Source organism: Hordeum vulgare, chromosome 2H (assembly GCF_904849725.1).
Source record: "Hordeum vulgare subsp. vulgare chromosome 2H, MorexV3_pseudomolecules_assembly, whole genome shotgun sequence".
Classification (NCBI taxonomy): Eukaryota; Viridiplantae; Streptophyta; class Magnoliopsida; order Poales; family Poaceae; genus Hordeum; species Hordeum vulgare.
The window spans coordinates 204,854,000-204,866,953 of record NC_058519.1 but is presented as its reverse complement, the minus strand read 5'-3'; the positions used below and the strand labels follow the sequence as shown (position 1 = coordinate 204,866,953).

Genomic DNA, 12,954 nt, shown 5'->3' with positions numbered 1-12,954 from the left:
CTAGTTACTAACTATGGACCCGTAGGTCTATGGTGAACTACTCACGCATCATCGGAGAGGTCATGGTGTTGATCGACAAGCCCTCCGTGTACGAATCTCCCCTCCGGCAGGCCACCAGAACGTGCCCTAGATGGGATCTTGCGGAGACAGAAGCTTGCGGCCGCAGAAAAGTACTTTCGATCATCTCCTGATTTTTTCTGGAATTTATGGGAATATATAGGCGGAAGACCTAGGGAAAAGGGCGTCCGGGAGGCCCACAAGCCTTGATGGCGCGGCCTCCCCCCTGGCCGCGGGATGGGGGCTTGTGGGGCCCCTGAGGCTCCCATGCCTTGGCTCCCAAGCTTCCCGATCTTCTTTCGTTCCAAAAAAAATCTTTTCGGGGATTTTCTTCCATTTGGACTCCGTTTCAAAATCTGCTCTGGAAGGGGTCAAAAACATGGAAAAAATAGGAACTGGCACTTGGCACTGAGTTAATAAGTTAGTCCCAAAAAATATATAAAAGGCATACAAAACATCCAAAGTTTGACAAGATAATAGCATGAAACCATCAAAAATTATAGATACGTTGGAGACGTATCAAGCATCCCCAAGCTTAACTCATGCTCGTCCTCGAGTAGGGAAGTGATAAAGAATGAATTTTTGATGTGGAATGCTACCTAGCATAGTTGTCCTTTGCAACTTCTTTCACGTGGCATGAATGTTCAGATCCGTAAGATTCGAAACAATAGTTTGCTATTGACATGAAAACAATAATACTTCAAGCAAACTAGCAAGGTAATCATGAACTTCCAAAATAACAAGGCCAAAGAAAGTTATCCCTACAAACTCATATAGTCTAGCTATGCTCCATCATCCTCACACAACTAATGTAAATAATGCACAACCCCGGTATTGGCCAAGTAATTGTTTTCGCACTCTTACTTTCTCAATCTATTTATAACTATCACGCAATACATGAGCGCGAGCCATGGATATAGCACTATAGGTGGAATAGAGTGTGGTGGTGGTTGTGAGACAAAAAAGGAGGAGATGGTCACATTGACTAGGCGTATCAAAAAGGCTATGGAGGTGCCCATTAATAGATATCAATGTGAATGAGTAGGGATTGCCATACAAGAGATGTACTAGAGCTATAAGTATATGAAAGCTCAAGAGTAGAACTAGTGGGTGTGCATCCAACTTGCTTGCTCACGAAGACCTAGGGCAATTTTGAGGAAGCCCATCATTGGAACATACAAGCCAAGTTATATAATGAAGATTCCCACTAGCATATGGTAGTGACAAAGCAAGAAGCTCTCAATTATGAAGAACATGGTGCTAACATGAAGCACGAGTGTGGAAAAAGATAGTAGCATTGTCCCTTCTCTCTTTTTCTCTCTTTTCTTTTTTTCATTTGGGCTCTTAGGCCTCTCTTTTTTTCTTTTTTTTCTCTTTTTTTTGTTTTTGGGCTCTTTGGCCTCTTTTTTTCCTCACATGGGACAATGCTCTAATAATGATTATCATCACACTTTTATTTACTCACAGCTCAAAGATCACAATGATGATGACTCCATAGGAAATGCCTCCGACAGTGTACCGGGATGTGCAACGATCTAGCATGGCGTCTGACGTTGAAATATCTCGCTAGTTGTCTTACGATCATGCAATGGCAATATGAGAGTGACGGTACAAGTCATGGGATGGAACGGTGGGAGTTAAATGGCAATATATCTCAGAATGGCTATGAAAATTTCATAGTAGGTAGATATGGTGGCTGTTTTGAGGAAGGAATTTGGTGGGTTTGTGCACCGACGAGAATTGCGTGGCACTAGAGAGGCTAGCAATGGTGGAAGGTGAAAGTACATCTATACCATGGACTCACATTAGTCATAAAGAACTCACATACTTGTTGCGGAAGTTTTTATTAGTAATCGAAACAAAGTGCTAAACACATACTCCGAGGGGAAGGGTTGGTAGGTGTTAACCATCGCGCGATGTCGACCTCAACACAAAGGATGGCAATCAATAGATCAATTATGCTCCGAATTCCTAACATAGCGGTTCACCATACGTGCATGCTATGGGAATCACTAACTTCAACACAAGTATTTCTAGATTCACAACATCCTACTAACATAACTCTTAATATTACCGAATCCACGTCTCAAAACTAATTGAGAGGAATCAAAACTTCTTTTTGTATTCAATGCACATGAAGATGGAGGTTTTTGTATCCTCTTTGGATACCTATCACATTAGGGACTACTTTCATAGCATAAGCCAACTACCAAATCACGCACCACCGTGCTCTAAATATATAAGTGAAGCACAAGAGCAAAAGTGTCTAGCTCAAAAGATGTAAGTGAAGCACAAGAGCAAAAGTATCTAGCTCAAAAGATATAAGTGAAGCACTATGAGCATTCTAGCAAAATCACGATGAGTGCATGTCTCTCACTCTTAAAAAGGTGTGCAGAAAGGCTGATTGTGATACAACAAAAAGAAAAGACTCCTTCGATACAAGACGCTCCAAGCAAAACACATATCATGTGGTGAATAAAAATATAGCTTCAAGTAATGTTACCGATGGATTGAAGACGAGAGAGGGGATGCCTTCCCGGGGCATCCCCAAGCTTAGGCTTTTTGGTGTCCTTGAATTTGGCTTGGGATTCCTTGGGAATCCCCAAGCTTGAGCTCTTTCCACTCCTTATCTCTTTGTCCATGAGAACATCACCCAAAACTTGAAAACTTCACAACACAAAACTTAAACAGAAGCTCGTGATAACATTAGCACAAGAAAACAAACTACCACTTCTTTTGGTACTGTAGAAAACTTAAATTCCATATATATTGGTGTTGGGCTATTGTATTCTCACTTTTCCATGGCTAGTACCCCTGATACTAACCATAGTTTCATCAAAACAAGCAACCAACTCAACAAAAACAGAATCTGTCAAAAACAGACTAGTCTGTAGCAATCTGTATACTTCGTATACTTATGGTACCTCAAAAAATCTGAACAATTACTATGGCCTGGGAAAAATGCATATCAACCAGCAGCAAAAATAATCAACTCAAAAGCTCTTTCTGAATAAAAATGAAAAATCATCTCGTGAGTGAAAAGTTTGTGTATTTTTTCAGCAGGACCAAACAACCATTACCAAGACTAGTCATAAAGGTTTTGCTTGGCTCAAACACAAAAACAAACACAAAAAACACAATCACAAGAGAATTGTGATGGTGTGGACGCAACAAAACAGAAAGAAAAAGATAAATTCATTGGATTGCCTCCCAACAAGCGGTATCGTTTAACGCCCTTAGCTAGGCATTGATAATTCAATGATGCTCACACAAAAGACAAGAATTGAAGCACAACAAGAGCATCATGAAGCATGTGAAAATCACATCTAAGTCTAACATACTTCCTATGCATAGGCATTTTATACGAAAACAAATTGGCAAAACAACCAATAGTTACCAAATGCAAGGAAGAAGAAAGAGACAATAGCAATCTCAACATAACGAGAGGTAATTTGGTAACATGAAAGTTTCTACCACAATATTTTTCCTCTCTCATAGCAATTACATGTGGGATCATATTCAAATTCAACAATGTAACTAACACATAGGATATTCTTTTCATGATCCACATGCATGCAAAGTTAACGCTCTTCAAAAATAGTGGGATTATGATCAACTGAAGTCATGACTTCTCCAAACCCACTTTCAATAATTTTGCAAATATCATATTCATCATGAGGCTTAAACAAATTTTCAAGATCATAAGAAAAATCATCGCCCCACTCATGATCATTGCAACAATTAGTGGACATAGCAAAACTAGCATCCCCAAGCTTAGGGTTTTGCATATTTTTAGCATGATTGTCACTAATAGAATTTATAGTGAAACCATTGCAATCATGCTTTTCATCCAAGGAGGCCTCGTGAATCACTTCATAAACTTCTTCCTCACAATTTTCAGATGCACGCATCTCAAGCAAAACTCAATAAAGATAGTCAAGTGCACTCAACTCACTAGCAATTGGATCAACATAATTGGACCTCTTAAAGAGATTAGCAAGTGGATGAGGATCCATATCACTAGATTTTCAGCAAGCGAAGATGCAAGCATATTGAAGGCACATGGCACACAAGCAAAGAAAAGGCAAGCGAAAGAAAAGGACGAACGAAAAGGCAAACGAAAATGGCAAACAAAGAAAAGGGCAAATCGGTGAGGTGGGGGAGAGGAAAACGAGAGGCAACTGGCAAACAAAGTAAATGCAAGAGATGAGTTTGCGACACTTACTTGGATGAGTTCTTGACTTGATCCTCCCCGGCAACCGTGCCAGAAATTCTTCTGCTAACCCACAGACAACAGCGCCAGAAATTGACACGTTGACAGAGGCGGGGATTGCGTTGGTTTTCCCTTGAAGAGGAAAGGGTGATGCAGCACAGGAGCAGTAAGTATTTCCCTTAGTTTGAGAACCAAGGTATCAATCCAGAAGGAGGGTCTCGTCAAGTCCAGAGTACCCGCGCAAACACAAACAAGCTTGCACCCAACGCTTCAAAGGGGTTGTCAATCCCTTGAAGATTGTTTGCAAAGTGAGATCTGAAGGCGGAAAGTGCAACGAAGTAAAAAAGTGTAAGGCTGAAAATATGGTGTGGAGTAGACCCTGGGGGCCATAGTGTTCACTAGAGGCTTCTCTCAAAATAGCAAGTATCACGGTGGGTGAAAAATTACTGTCGAGCAATTGATAGAACCGCGCAAAGTCATGACGATATCTAAGGCAATGATCATACATATAGGCATCACGTCCGAGACAAGTAGACCGATACTTTCTGCATCTACTACTATTAGTCCACACATCGACCGCTATCCAGCATGCATCTAGTGTATTGAGTTCATGACGAACAGAGTAACGCTTTAAGCAAGATGACATGATGTAGAGGGATAATCTCAAACCAATGATGAAAACCCAATCTTTTTACCCTTGATGGCAACAACACGATGCATGCCTCGCTACCCCTTTTGTCACTGGGTGAGGTCACCACACGGTATGAACCCAAAACCAAGCACTTCTCCCATTCCAAGAATCATAGATCTAGTTGGCCAGACAAAAACCCACAACTCGAAGAGAATTACAAGGATATGAAATCATGCATAAGAGAGATCAGAAGAAACTCAAAAAAGATTCATAGATAATCTGATAATAAATCCACAATTAATCGGATCTCGACAAACACACCGCAAAAGAAGATTACATCAGATAGATCTCCATGAAGATCATGGAGAACTTTGTATTGAAGATCCAAGAGAGAGAAAAAACCATCTAGTTACTAACTATGGATAAATAGATCTATGGTGAACTACTCACGCATCATCGGAGAGGTCATGGTATTGATCGAGAAGCCCTCCGTGTCCGAATCCCCCCTCCAGCAGGCCACCAGAACGTGCCCCAGATGGGATCTTGCGGAGACAGAAGCTTGCGGCCACAGAAAAGTACTTTCGATGATTTCCTGATTTTTTTCTGGAATTTATGGGATTATATAGGCGAAAGACCTAGGGCAAAGGGCGTCGAGGGGGCCCACAAGCCTGGATGGCGCGGCCTCCCCCCCTGGCCCCAGGGCGGGGGCTTGTGGGCCCCCTGAGGCTCCCCTGCCTTGGCTCCCAAGCTTCCCGATCTTCTTCTGTTTACAAAAAAAAAATTCGAGGATTTTCTTCCGTTTGGACTCCGTTTCAAAATCTGCTCTGAAAGGGGTCAAAAACATGATCAAAACAGAAACTGACACTTGACACTGAGTTAATAAGTTAGTCCCAAAAAATATATAAAAGACATACAAAACATTCAAAGTTTGACAAGATAATAGCATGAAACCATGAAAAATTATAGATACGTTGAAAGAGCCCTCAAGCAAAGCCATCAGGAGTGATCCGCGACAAACATCAAACCTTTTAGCAACATTTTTGAACGTGCAAACACAGCTACAGGCACAGCGCACAACACCATTATCCTGATACAAGGCATATCGCCCACACACACATGATTCCTCCCTGGACGAGTAACTAAAGCAGTACGCAAACGGAACCCAGCATCCAGCCCTCCCTTGGTATGCCATTGGTCGTACAATCATTGGAACTAGGCGTCTCCGGGATCAACTTGAGCAGGAGCTCGGGACATCGCTCGTTGCACCTCAGCTTCCTCTTCATTTCTGCCCATGTTCAGCGCTCCTCCGCCTCCATGTGCCAGCAAAGCCTCCTCAATAGCAGTTGCCTTTGCATCATCTAGCTTGAACATGCCTCTCATGTCTCTAATAACCTACAGCGACATATGTTCCTTGAAGCGGTCTGTGAAGGCGTCGAGAGCTGCAGCAGTTACGCCCTCGCCATCCTTAGCGATGTTGCAAGAACGACAGACCAACAGCTCGGCCGCATGAGCCACAGAAGAGGCCTTGGGGCAGCTTGACGCCTTGGTCTTGTGAAGCAAGAGGCCATCGCCAACCCTGGAGATGAAGACACCAGCCAATGTTTTTTGGCAAGTCGTGAGAGCCCGAGACAGGAATGGAGTCAGAGCTGGTGTGGGTAGGATGGCCTCCACACAGTCTTCGAACAACGGGGGGAGGCACTGGAGGCCAACCGCACCGAATGCATCGACACTACGACATCGCACGGGCGAGGGCTGGCGACTCACTGGCCTGTTGGATGGCGGCGGCGGCATCAGGGAGGCCTTAAAGCCAGGGGGCCTGGAGGGGGACGACACCGACAGCAGCATGGAAGGGGGCGCGCAGAGCTGGAGCAATGCCTGGCTTGGTGCGGCCGGCATCAACGAGTCGGACCAAGCTTCACTCCTCTTGGACCTTGGCGACGGCGGCCGGACCGTGGTTGGAGACAGCAGTGGTGATTCTAGCGGCGTGAGAGCATCTTGGGAGCGGTGTCGAGCAGCACCCGATGAGGGGTGCCGAGCCAAGCTGGGGCCACGCCAAGCCTCTAAAGGTACATCCAGCAGGGGCTCCATCTCAGCGACGCGAACGACCTTCATACTTGAGGACCAGAGCCCAGCATGACGGCAGGCGCGCCCGCCGCACGTCGATGGCCATCGCGGTTGCGGCCAGCGTCATCACGGCCGCTGCTGCGCCCCTCGCCACGACCATGGTCGCACGAGGCGTCGCTCGAGTGACTGGAGAGGCTGCGCCAGAAGCGCCCCGCCCAACCCTCACGGTGGCACTAACCATCCCGGCCACGACGGTCCCTGTCGTCGTGGCGTTTGTCATCGGTTGTCGTCTTGATCGCGTCGGTGGTTTGTGTCGTGCCGGGAGCTGCGCTCCTGTGGGCCTCGGGCCGGATGCTCGCCATCGACGACGTCTTTCATGAAGTTGTACCCTTTGGACACAATCCTGGGGCCTTGTGTTGGGTCTTCATGGATGGATAGGTGGATGATGACCTGCTGCTGCAGGCCGCGCCGCCCGACGGCTAGTTGGTCACCCGTGTGCACCGGCAGAATCACCCAAATGATATGCAGGATGTTCGTCGGCGACACCATCCAGGCCCAGACGCCGAGCATCTCATAGTCTGTCTTGAGCTTGGAGGCCGTCTCGATGTAGTCGATAGAGCAGACCGGTCCGATGGCCTGGGTGACGGCATAGTCATCCCACACCTGTAGTGGAAGTCTGTCCAGGCACAACCTGACATGATGGATGAGGTTGACGCTCTTGGAGTGGTCCTCCAACCGCCAAGGCCGCAGCTGCAGCTTCGTCCCACTCAACGGCAGCTCTCGTCGGCCCGACGCGAGTACACAGTGGTGCTGGTGGAAGAACCGAACGACGTAGGCCTTCGGGAAGTGCTTGATGGCGGATACATCATCCACCAGAGCACCGAGCTCGGAGGCGATGGCGACGGCGATGTCCTTGGTGCTTGCCCGCCGGTCCCTGTCCAGCCACGCCACCATGGCGTTCGAGCCCAGCAGCGCAGCCTCCTGTTGGATGGTTGGTGTTCCATGGATAACGGTGAAGACCTTCGCAGGCCGCTGCGAGGGGTCGCCAGAGCAGGCCATGGCCGTGAGGAGATGCGCCTGCCAGACGGGCCTGGAGGGGGGTAAGGGGCGTCCTGACCACACGCCCGCAGACGGAGCGCCTGGTCGGAGGTGTGGAGCCGGCTTGTTGGTGCAGAACTTCACGCGGTGGCCTGGTGCAGAACTAGAGGCGGTAGACGATCTAGTTTGGGCACTTGTCTTGGCGATGGCGGGGCTTAAGACAGCGGAAGCACATGATTTTGATCCAGTTAGGCATTGGCACACGGGGCTTGAATGGAGACTTCAATGGAGCTGCAAGCAAAGCCGCGCGGCGCGGTCGACGGGACACAACGGTGACCCATGGTTGTACGAGTGCAGCCCCTAGATTCGCAGGTGCCACGTGAGATGAATGTGCGGCCTGACCAGGGCCGCCCTCGCCCTAGACGACCTGCGCCCAGCTGCCCGTGTTAATGTGCGCGCCCCGACCGCTGGCAGTCGTAGCAGCATTGAAGAGGGGGACGGCCAGCCCAGGAGCGACACAGAGTAACTCTGGTGGTGTTTTCGGAACGACTAACACCCCACGCGAGGCGCACGGCGGCCGGCGAGGCGGGGAAAGGAAGGAGTGGCAGGTCCCGATCCAGATCCCGATCTGGCGCGAGGGGCCGCCGCCCAGAAGAAGGGGGAGGGGAAGCCCCACAGCAGCTTCGATGGGACGTGGACTAGGAGCGGGGGGGCGAGCCGAGGATGGCCAGCGGTGCCGAAGCGGCGGCCGCCGGGAGGGGCTGTACGGTGGCGGGGGTGCGGCGGTCGCGAGAGCGAGAGCACGGACGACCCATTTTCTTCTTCTCACAACATCTTCACTACCTTATCTCTACTAATAAAAGCACGATAGAACAGATCCAACTTATCATCTGAGCCGTCTAATCACTCAATCAACGGTCTAAACATGTCGTTAACGAAAGTACACAGTTTTCGTTAGCGAAACCAAGCACGCTAATTCCATCGCTCACTAATCCCACCCCACGTCCATGTTTCTGGAACCGCTCCCGAACTGCCCCGCCGCCTCCGCCGTTTCAAATCCCACACTGCTCCTCCGCCTCGCCTCCCGCTTCCGCTTCCGCCGCCACCGCCATCGCCGTGTGTCCGGGAGCAAGCGGACGCGACTTCCGGCTTTGGGTGAGGACCCGTCTCCGAGCTCTCCCCGTTGTTTCACTCAAATCTGCAACTCCACTCATGTTTCTCATCCCGATCGATACAGAAGGATCTCCCCATCCGCCTTCATGGTGCTGCTGCTGCTGGTGTGGCCGTGGCTGCGTTTGCTGGTGTTGGAGGGGCCACTGCCGCCGCCGCCGCCGCCTACCTGACAGAAACAAGGCATGTGCGCCGCCGCCGGACCCGCCTCACCGGCCCAGTACTAGGCGCCGGACCCATCCTCTCCCCTGCTGCTGCCTCCCGCCGCCTCCCCCTTCCTCCTCTGGATATCGACGCCGCCGGCCATCCCTCGGCCTCTTCTGGACACAAACGCCGGTGCTCTCCTTTCCTACAGCCTACGGTGAGCATCCCTCTGTTCCTCTTTTTTTTGTACGCTAATTTGCTAGATGGATGGATGGATTGATGCCTTCTCTATGTTGTTAGATGGATATATAGATGGATTTCTGTATGCTGTTAGATGGATGAATCATGATGTTAGATGCTGCTACTAGATGCCTACTACGTATATGCTATTAGATGTATGGATAGATGTCTTTCTGTATGATGTTAGATGGACGAATGATGATGTTAACATATACTACATGCTATTAGATGCTGCTACTGTAGAAGTTTTTATGAATGATGCTAAACCAGTCTGCCTGTAGTAAAGCACTGTGCAATTTTCAGGGCAGAACACAATTTTTTTGTATGTATTATCATGATATATAACATGCTTGCACACATTTCTTTGGTATATTATCTGAAACTTTGCTTTAGAACCTCTCCCTCTCTCTTTTCATAACCCTTACCAGAACATATGGCTTATTGTATGTTGCAGTTATGCAAACAGGGCCAACTACTGCTGCGTCAGGGTCTGCTTATGCAGAATTTGGGAAGACAAAGGTCATTGTGTTAGTGTAAGTTTAACAGCATTTATATTTTTCTTATTGTATGTATGTTGTATGGTTTTGATCGCAAGTGTGAAAGAAATGTCTTATATTTTATTCTAGAGAAAATATGTCTTCTGTTACTTCAGTTTTCTATTTCAACATAAATTTAGAGGTATGCCAAATCCATCCTTGGAAGTTATTCCAGATTTGACAATTTAAGTAGTTATCTGATTGTTGATGGAATCAAATATCACCAAGTTATGGTCAACTGATATTTATTTACAAGTTCTTTGTTTCGACTCGAAAATGCTTATACTTTGTTAAGGTACTAAGAACATTTCATGTTCATCTTGAATCCATGTATTTCCTATCATTTTGAGTGTGCAAAGACATGTGAGTATTTTAAGATCTTGTGCTCTTATCAGTTATCACTCCGGAGTTCTGACTACATGGCTAAATCTTTCTCAATGGGTAAAATCTTAAATTCACAAAGATATCATGAACTTTGTAGTCCTTCAACTTCAACATGTGCTTCCTAGATTTGCAGTGAATTCAATGTATTAGATTGTACAGTTTTGTTGGACCTATCTTATTGATTCATTGCTCAGTAATGCTTATTTATTTATCATGTTTGCAGGTTTGGCCCAAGGGAGAGCAAGAAAGCAATGTTGTACAGTGACACTGGTAGGCTCAATTGCAGTGTGAGCTATACAACATTTGCCACTGGTATACGTGGACATGTATGCTGTTTAATTAGCTCTCATCGATTTTATTTGGAGAATATTCTTAGTCAATCACATATATTTGAAAATAAAGATTGATAGCATGCATCTTCATTTCAGGGGTTGAAAATAAAGATTGATAGCATGCATCTTTGAGTCTTGCCAAGCCTGGTTTCCCATCAGTTGCGTCTCCTCCAGCTTTCGGTTGGACCATTCTCTCCTCTGGTCTAATCTCATCAATCTTTTGATTGATCCTCCCTTCAGAATAGTTTTCATAACGTGAGCTCTCCTACTCTGCTCACACTGCAATCTTCTGAAGCTCTCTTCTCTGGTTCTTGTTTGCTCTCTTGAGAGCTCCTCTCTCCTTAAGTTTGGTTGACCTGTGGCCTTGAATTCTGTCTTTTGAGGACCGAAGCATTCAACTTTCTGGCCAAACTTGATATTTTCCTGATTTACTGGTATTGTTAATTGCATAATCTGGTGAAGCAATTCTGGTTGTGTTTCACCTCTTGTGTTCTTCTGTTGATACTGAGCACAAGACACCCACTGCAGTGATGGCTCAAACTTGCCTGCCACCTGGCTTTCGTTTCCATCCAACAGATGTTGAGCTTGTTTCTTACTACTTGAAAAGGAAGATTATGGGGAAGAAACTTTTTGTTGAAGCTATCTCAGAGGTTGAGCTGTACAAATTTGCTCCTTGGGACCTTCCTGATAAATCCTGTCTCCAGAGCAAAGATCTTGAGTGGTTCTTCTTTTGCCCCCGTGACAAAAAATATCCTAAAGGGTCTAGGACGAACCGTGCCACACCAAATGGTTATTGGAAAACAAGTGGAAAAGACAGAACAATTAAGCTGAACTCTCGCATTGTTGGGTTGAAGAAGACATTGATTTTTCATGAAGGCAAGGCACCCAAAGGCAACATGACAGATTGGGTGATGTATGAATACAAAATGGAAGATGAAACTTTGGATGTTGCTGGTTTCTCAAAGGATGCTTATGTGCTCTGCAATATATTTAAAAAGAGTGGGCTTGGCCCAAGGATTGGTGAGCAATATGGGGCTCCTTTTGATGAAAATGAATGGGAGAATTTGGATGTTGGAAGTTCTATCTTCTCTTTTGCACCCTCGTCCGGTGTAGAGGATCCACAAGTCGAAAGTTCTGCCTTGGCTACTGCAGTTATTCAGGAACCATTCGCGCCTCAGCAGTCTGTTCAATTTTCTGAACATGTTAATATCTGTTCTAATGAGGACAATAATGCGCCTCCTGAAATTGATGGAATTTGGTTGGAAGAACTGGCAATGTTTTTTAATGATTCTCCCAACCATGACATAGCTTTGCCACAGAATTCTGGTCTCCCTCCAATGTCTGAGCTTGAGGCTCAAGCTTTTAAGATGAATACTGCTGAGCTCTATGATCAATTAGCAGGACTTGCCCAGTCAGGGGATATGTCTAATGTAAACTTCCCTGCTGGCGACGTGGGTGTTACTGAAAACGATTTCCAGCAATCAAACTCTGGATTTCCGGGCGCCGGATGTAGTTGGCGATTTGCTCTGTTCTGCTTCCCTTGGCGGCTTAGGGTGGGCTGCTGGTTAGGGTTTGCAAGCTGATGTCAGGCGTTGAAAGGGTCCGGGACATGTTCCCTTCCTGATTGGTTCAAGATTATATTTTTGGGCTCAGCAAAGCGAACTAAACCATCGGTTCTTGGCATTTGCTTAGTTTTCCTCTCGATATATTACCAGCTTCTTGTAATGGCTTAGAGAAGGGCTGGAAAACATCTAGCTACAGGGAAGGGCGTTTGCTAAACAGAAATTCCTTTTAGATTGTTATAAATTTCAGTTTAGACCAAATGTTATAAAAACCTGACATGTTATTGTGGCAACCATTGTGATAGACAAATCAATTTGGATAATCAAAACATTAAACTTATGATTACACGTGCGTTGCACGTGCAGTGTTACTAGTCTACCTAAACATACAACATGTCCGCATCATCTTGTAACCATCCACCAATTGTCTCAACATGCAGCCTTCCAACTCACCAAATATGCCACATCAGCATTCCTACACATGTTTTTCAAATAAAAATAACCCATTCAGTTTTATGATTAGAACACACTGAGAAGTCCAAAAGTTTTGGTGCCTCCAATGTCTTCTTTGTTAAGAACCAGC

The 12,954-nt window shown here is 46.3% G+C and overlaps 1 protein-coding gene and 1 pseudogene across 4 annotated transcripts; one reads left to right on the top strand and one right to left on the bottom strand.

The window, feature by feature from the left end:
* Nucleotides 1-5,846: 5,846 nt before the first annotated feature.
* Nucleotides 5,847-7,248, bottom strand: LOC123425859 (annotated as a pseudogene). Its single transcript, XR_006621939.1, has one exon. The product of XR_006621939.1 is annotated as an uncharacterized LOC123425859 (transcript).
* A 1,747-nt stretch (nucleotides 7,249-8,995) lies between these two features.
* Nucleotides 8,996-12,711, top strand: LOC123425858 (NAC domain-containing protein 82-like). Of its 3 annotated transcripts, XM_045109602.1 has the most exons (5): nucleotides 8,996-9,158; nucleotides 9,241-9,534; nucleotides 10,012-10,090; nucleotides 10,701-10,803; nucleotides 10,906-11,290. In XM_045109602.1, the coding sequence occupies exons 1-5, from the start codon at nucleotides 9,011-9,013 to the stop codon at nucleotides 10,939-10,941; spliced, it is 660 nt and encodes a 219-aa protein (XP_044965537.1). In that variant the 5' UTR covers nucleotides 8,996-9,010; the 3' UTR covers nucleotides 10,942-11,290. The 3 variants fall into 3 exon arrangements, with proteins under 3 accessions (XP_044965537.1, XP_044965535.1, XP_044965534.1); XM_045109600.1 differs by lacking the exon at nucleotides 10,906-11,290 and having other exon boundaries at nucleotides 10,701-10,899; XM_045109599.1 differs by lacking the exon at nucleotides 8,996-9,158 and having other exon boundaries at nucleotides 9,382-9,534; nucleotides 10,906-12,711.
* The last annotated feature ends 243 nt before the right edge of the window (nucleotides 12,712-12,954 follow it).

Coding starts and splice junctions, on each gene's coding strand:
- LOC123425858 (XM_045109599.1), top strand. CDS start 11,340: ATGGCTCAAACTTGCCTGCCACCTGGCTTTCGTTTCCATCCAACAGAT.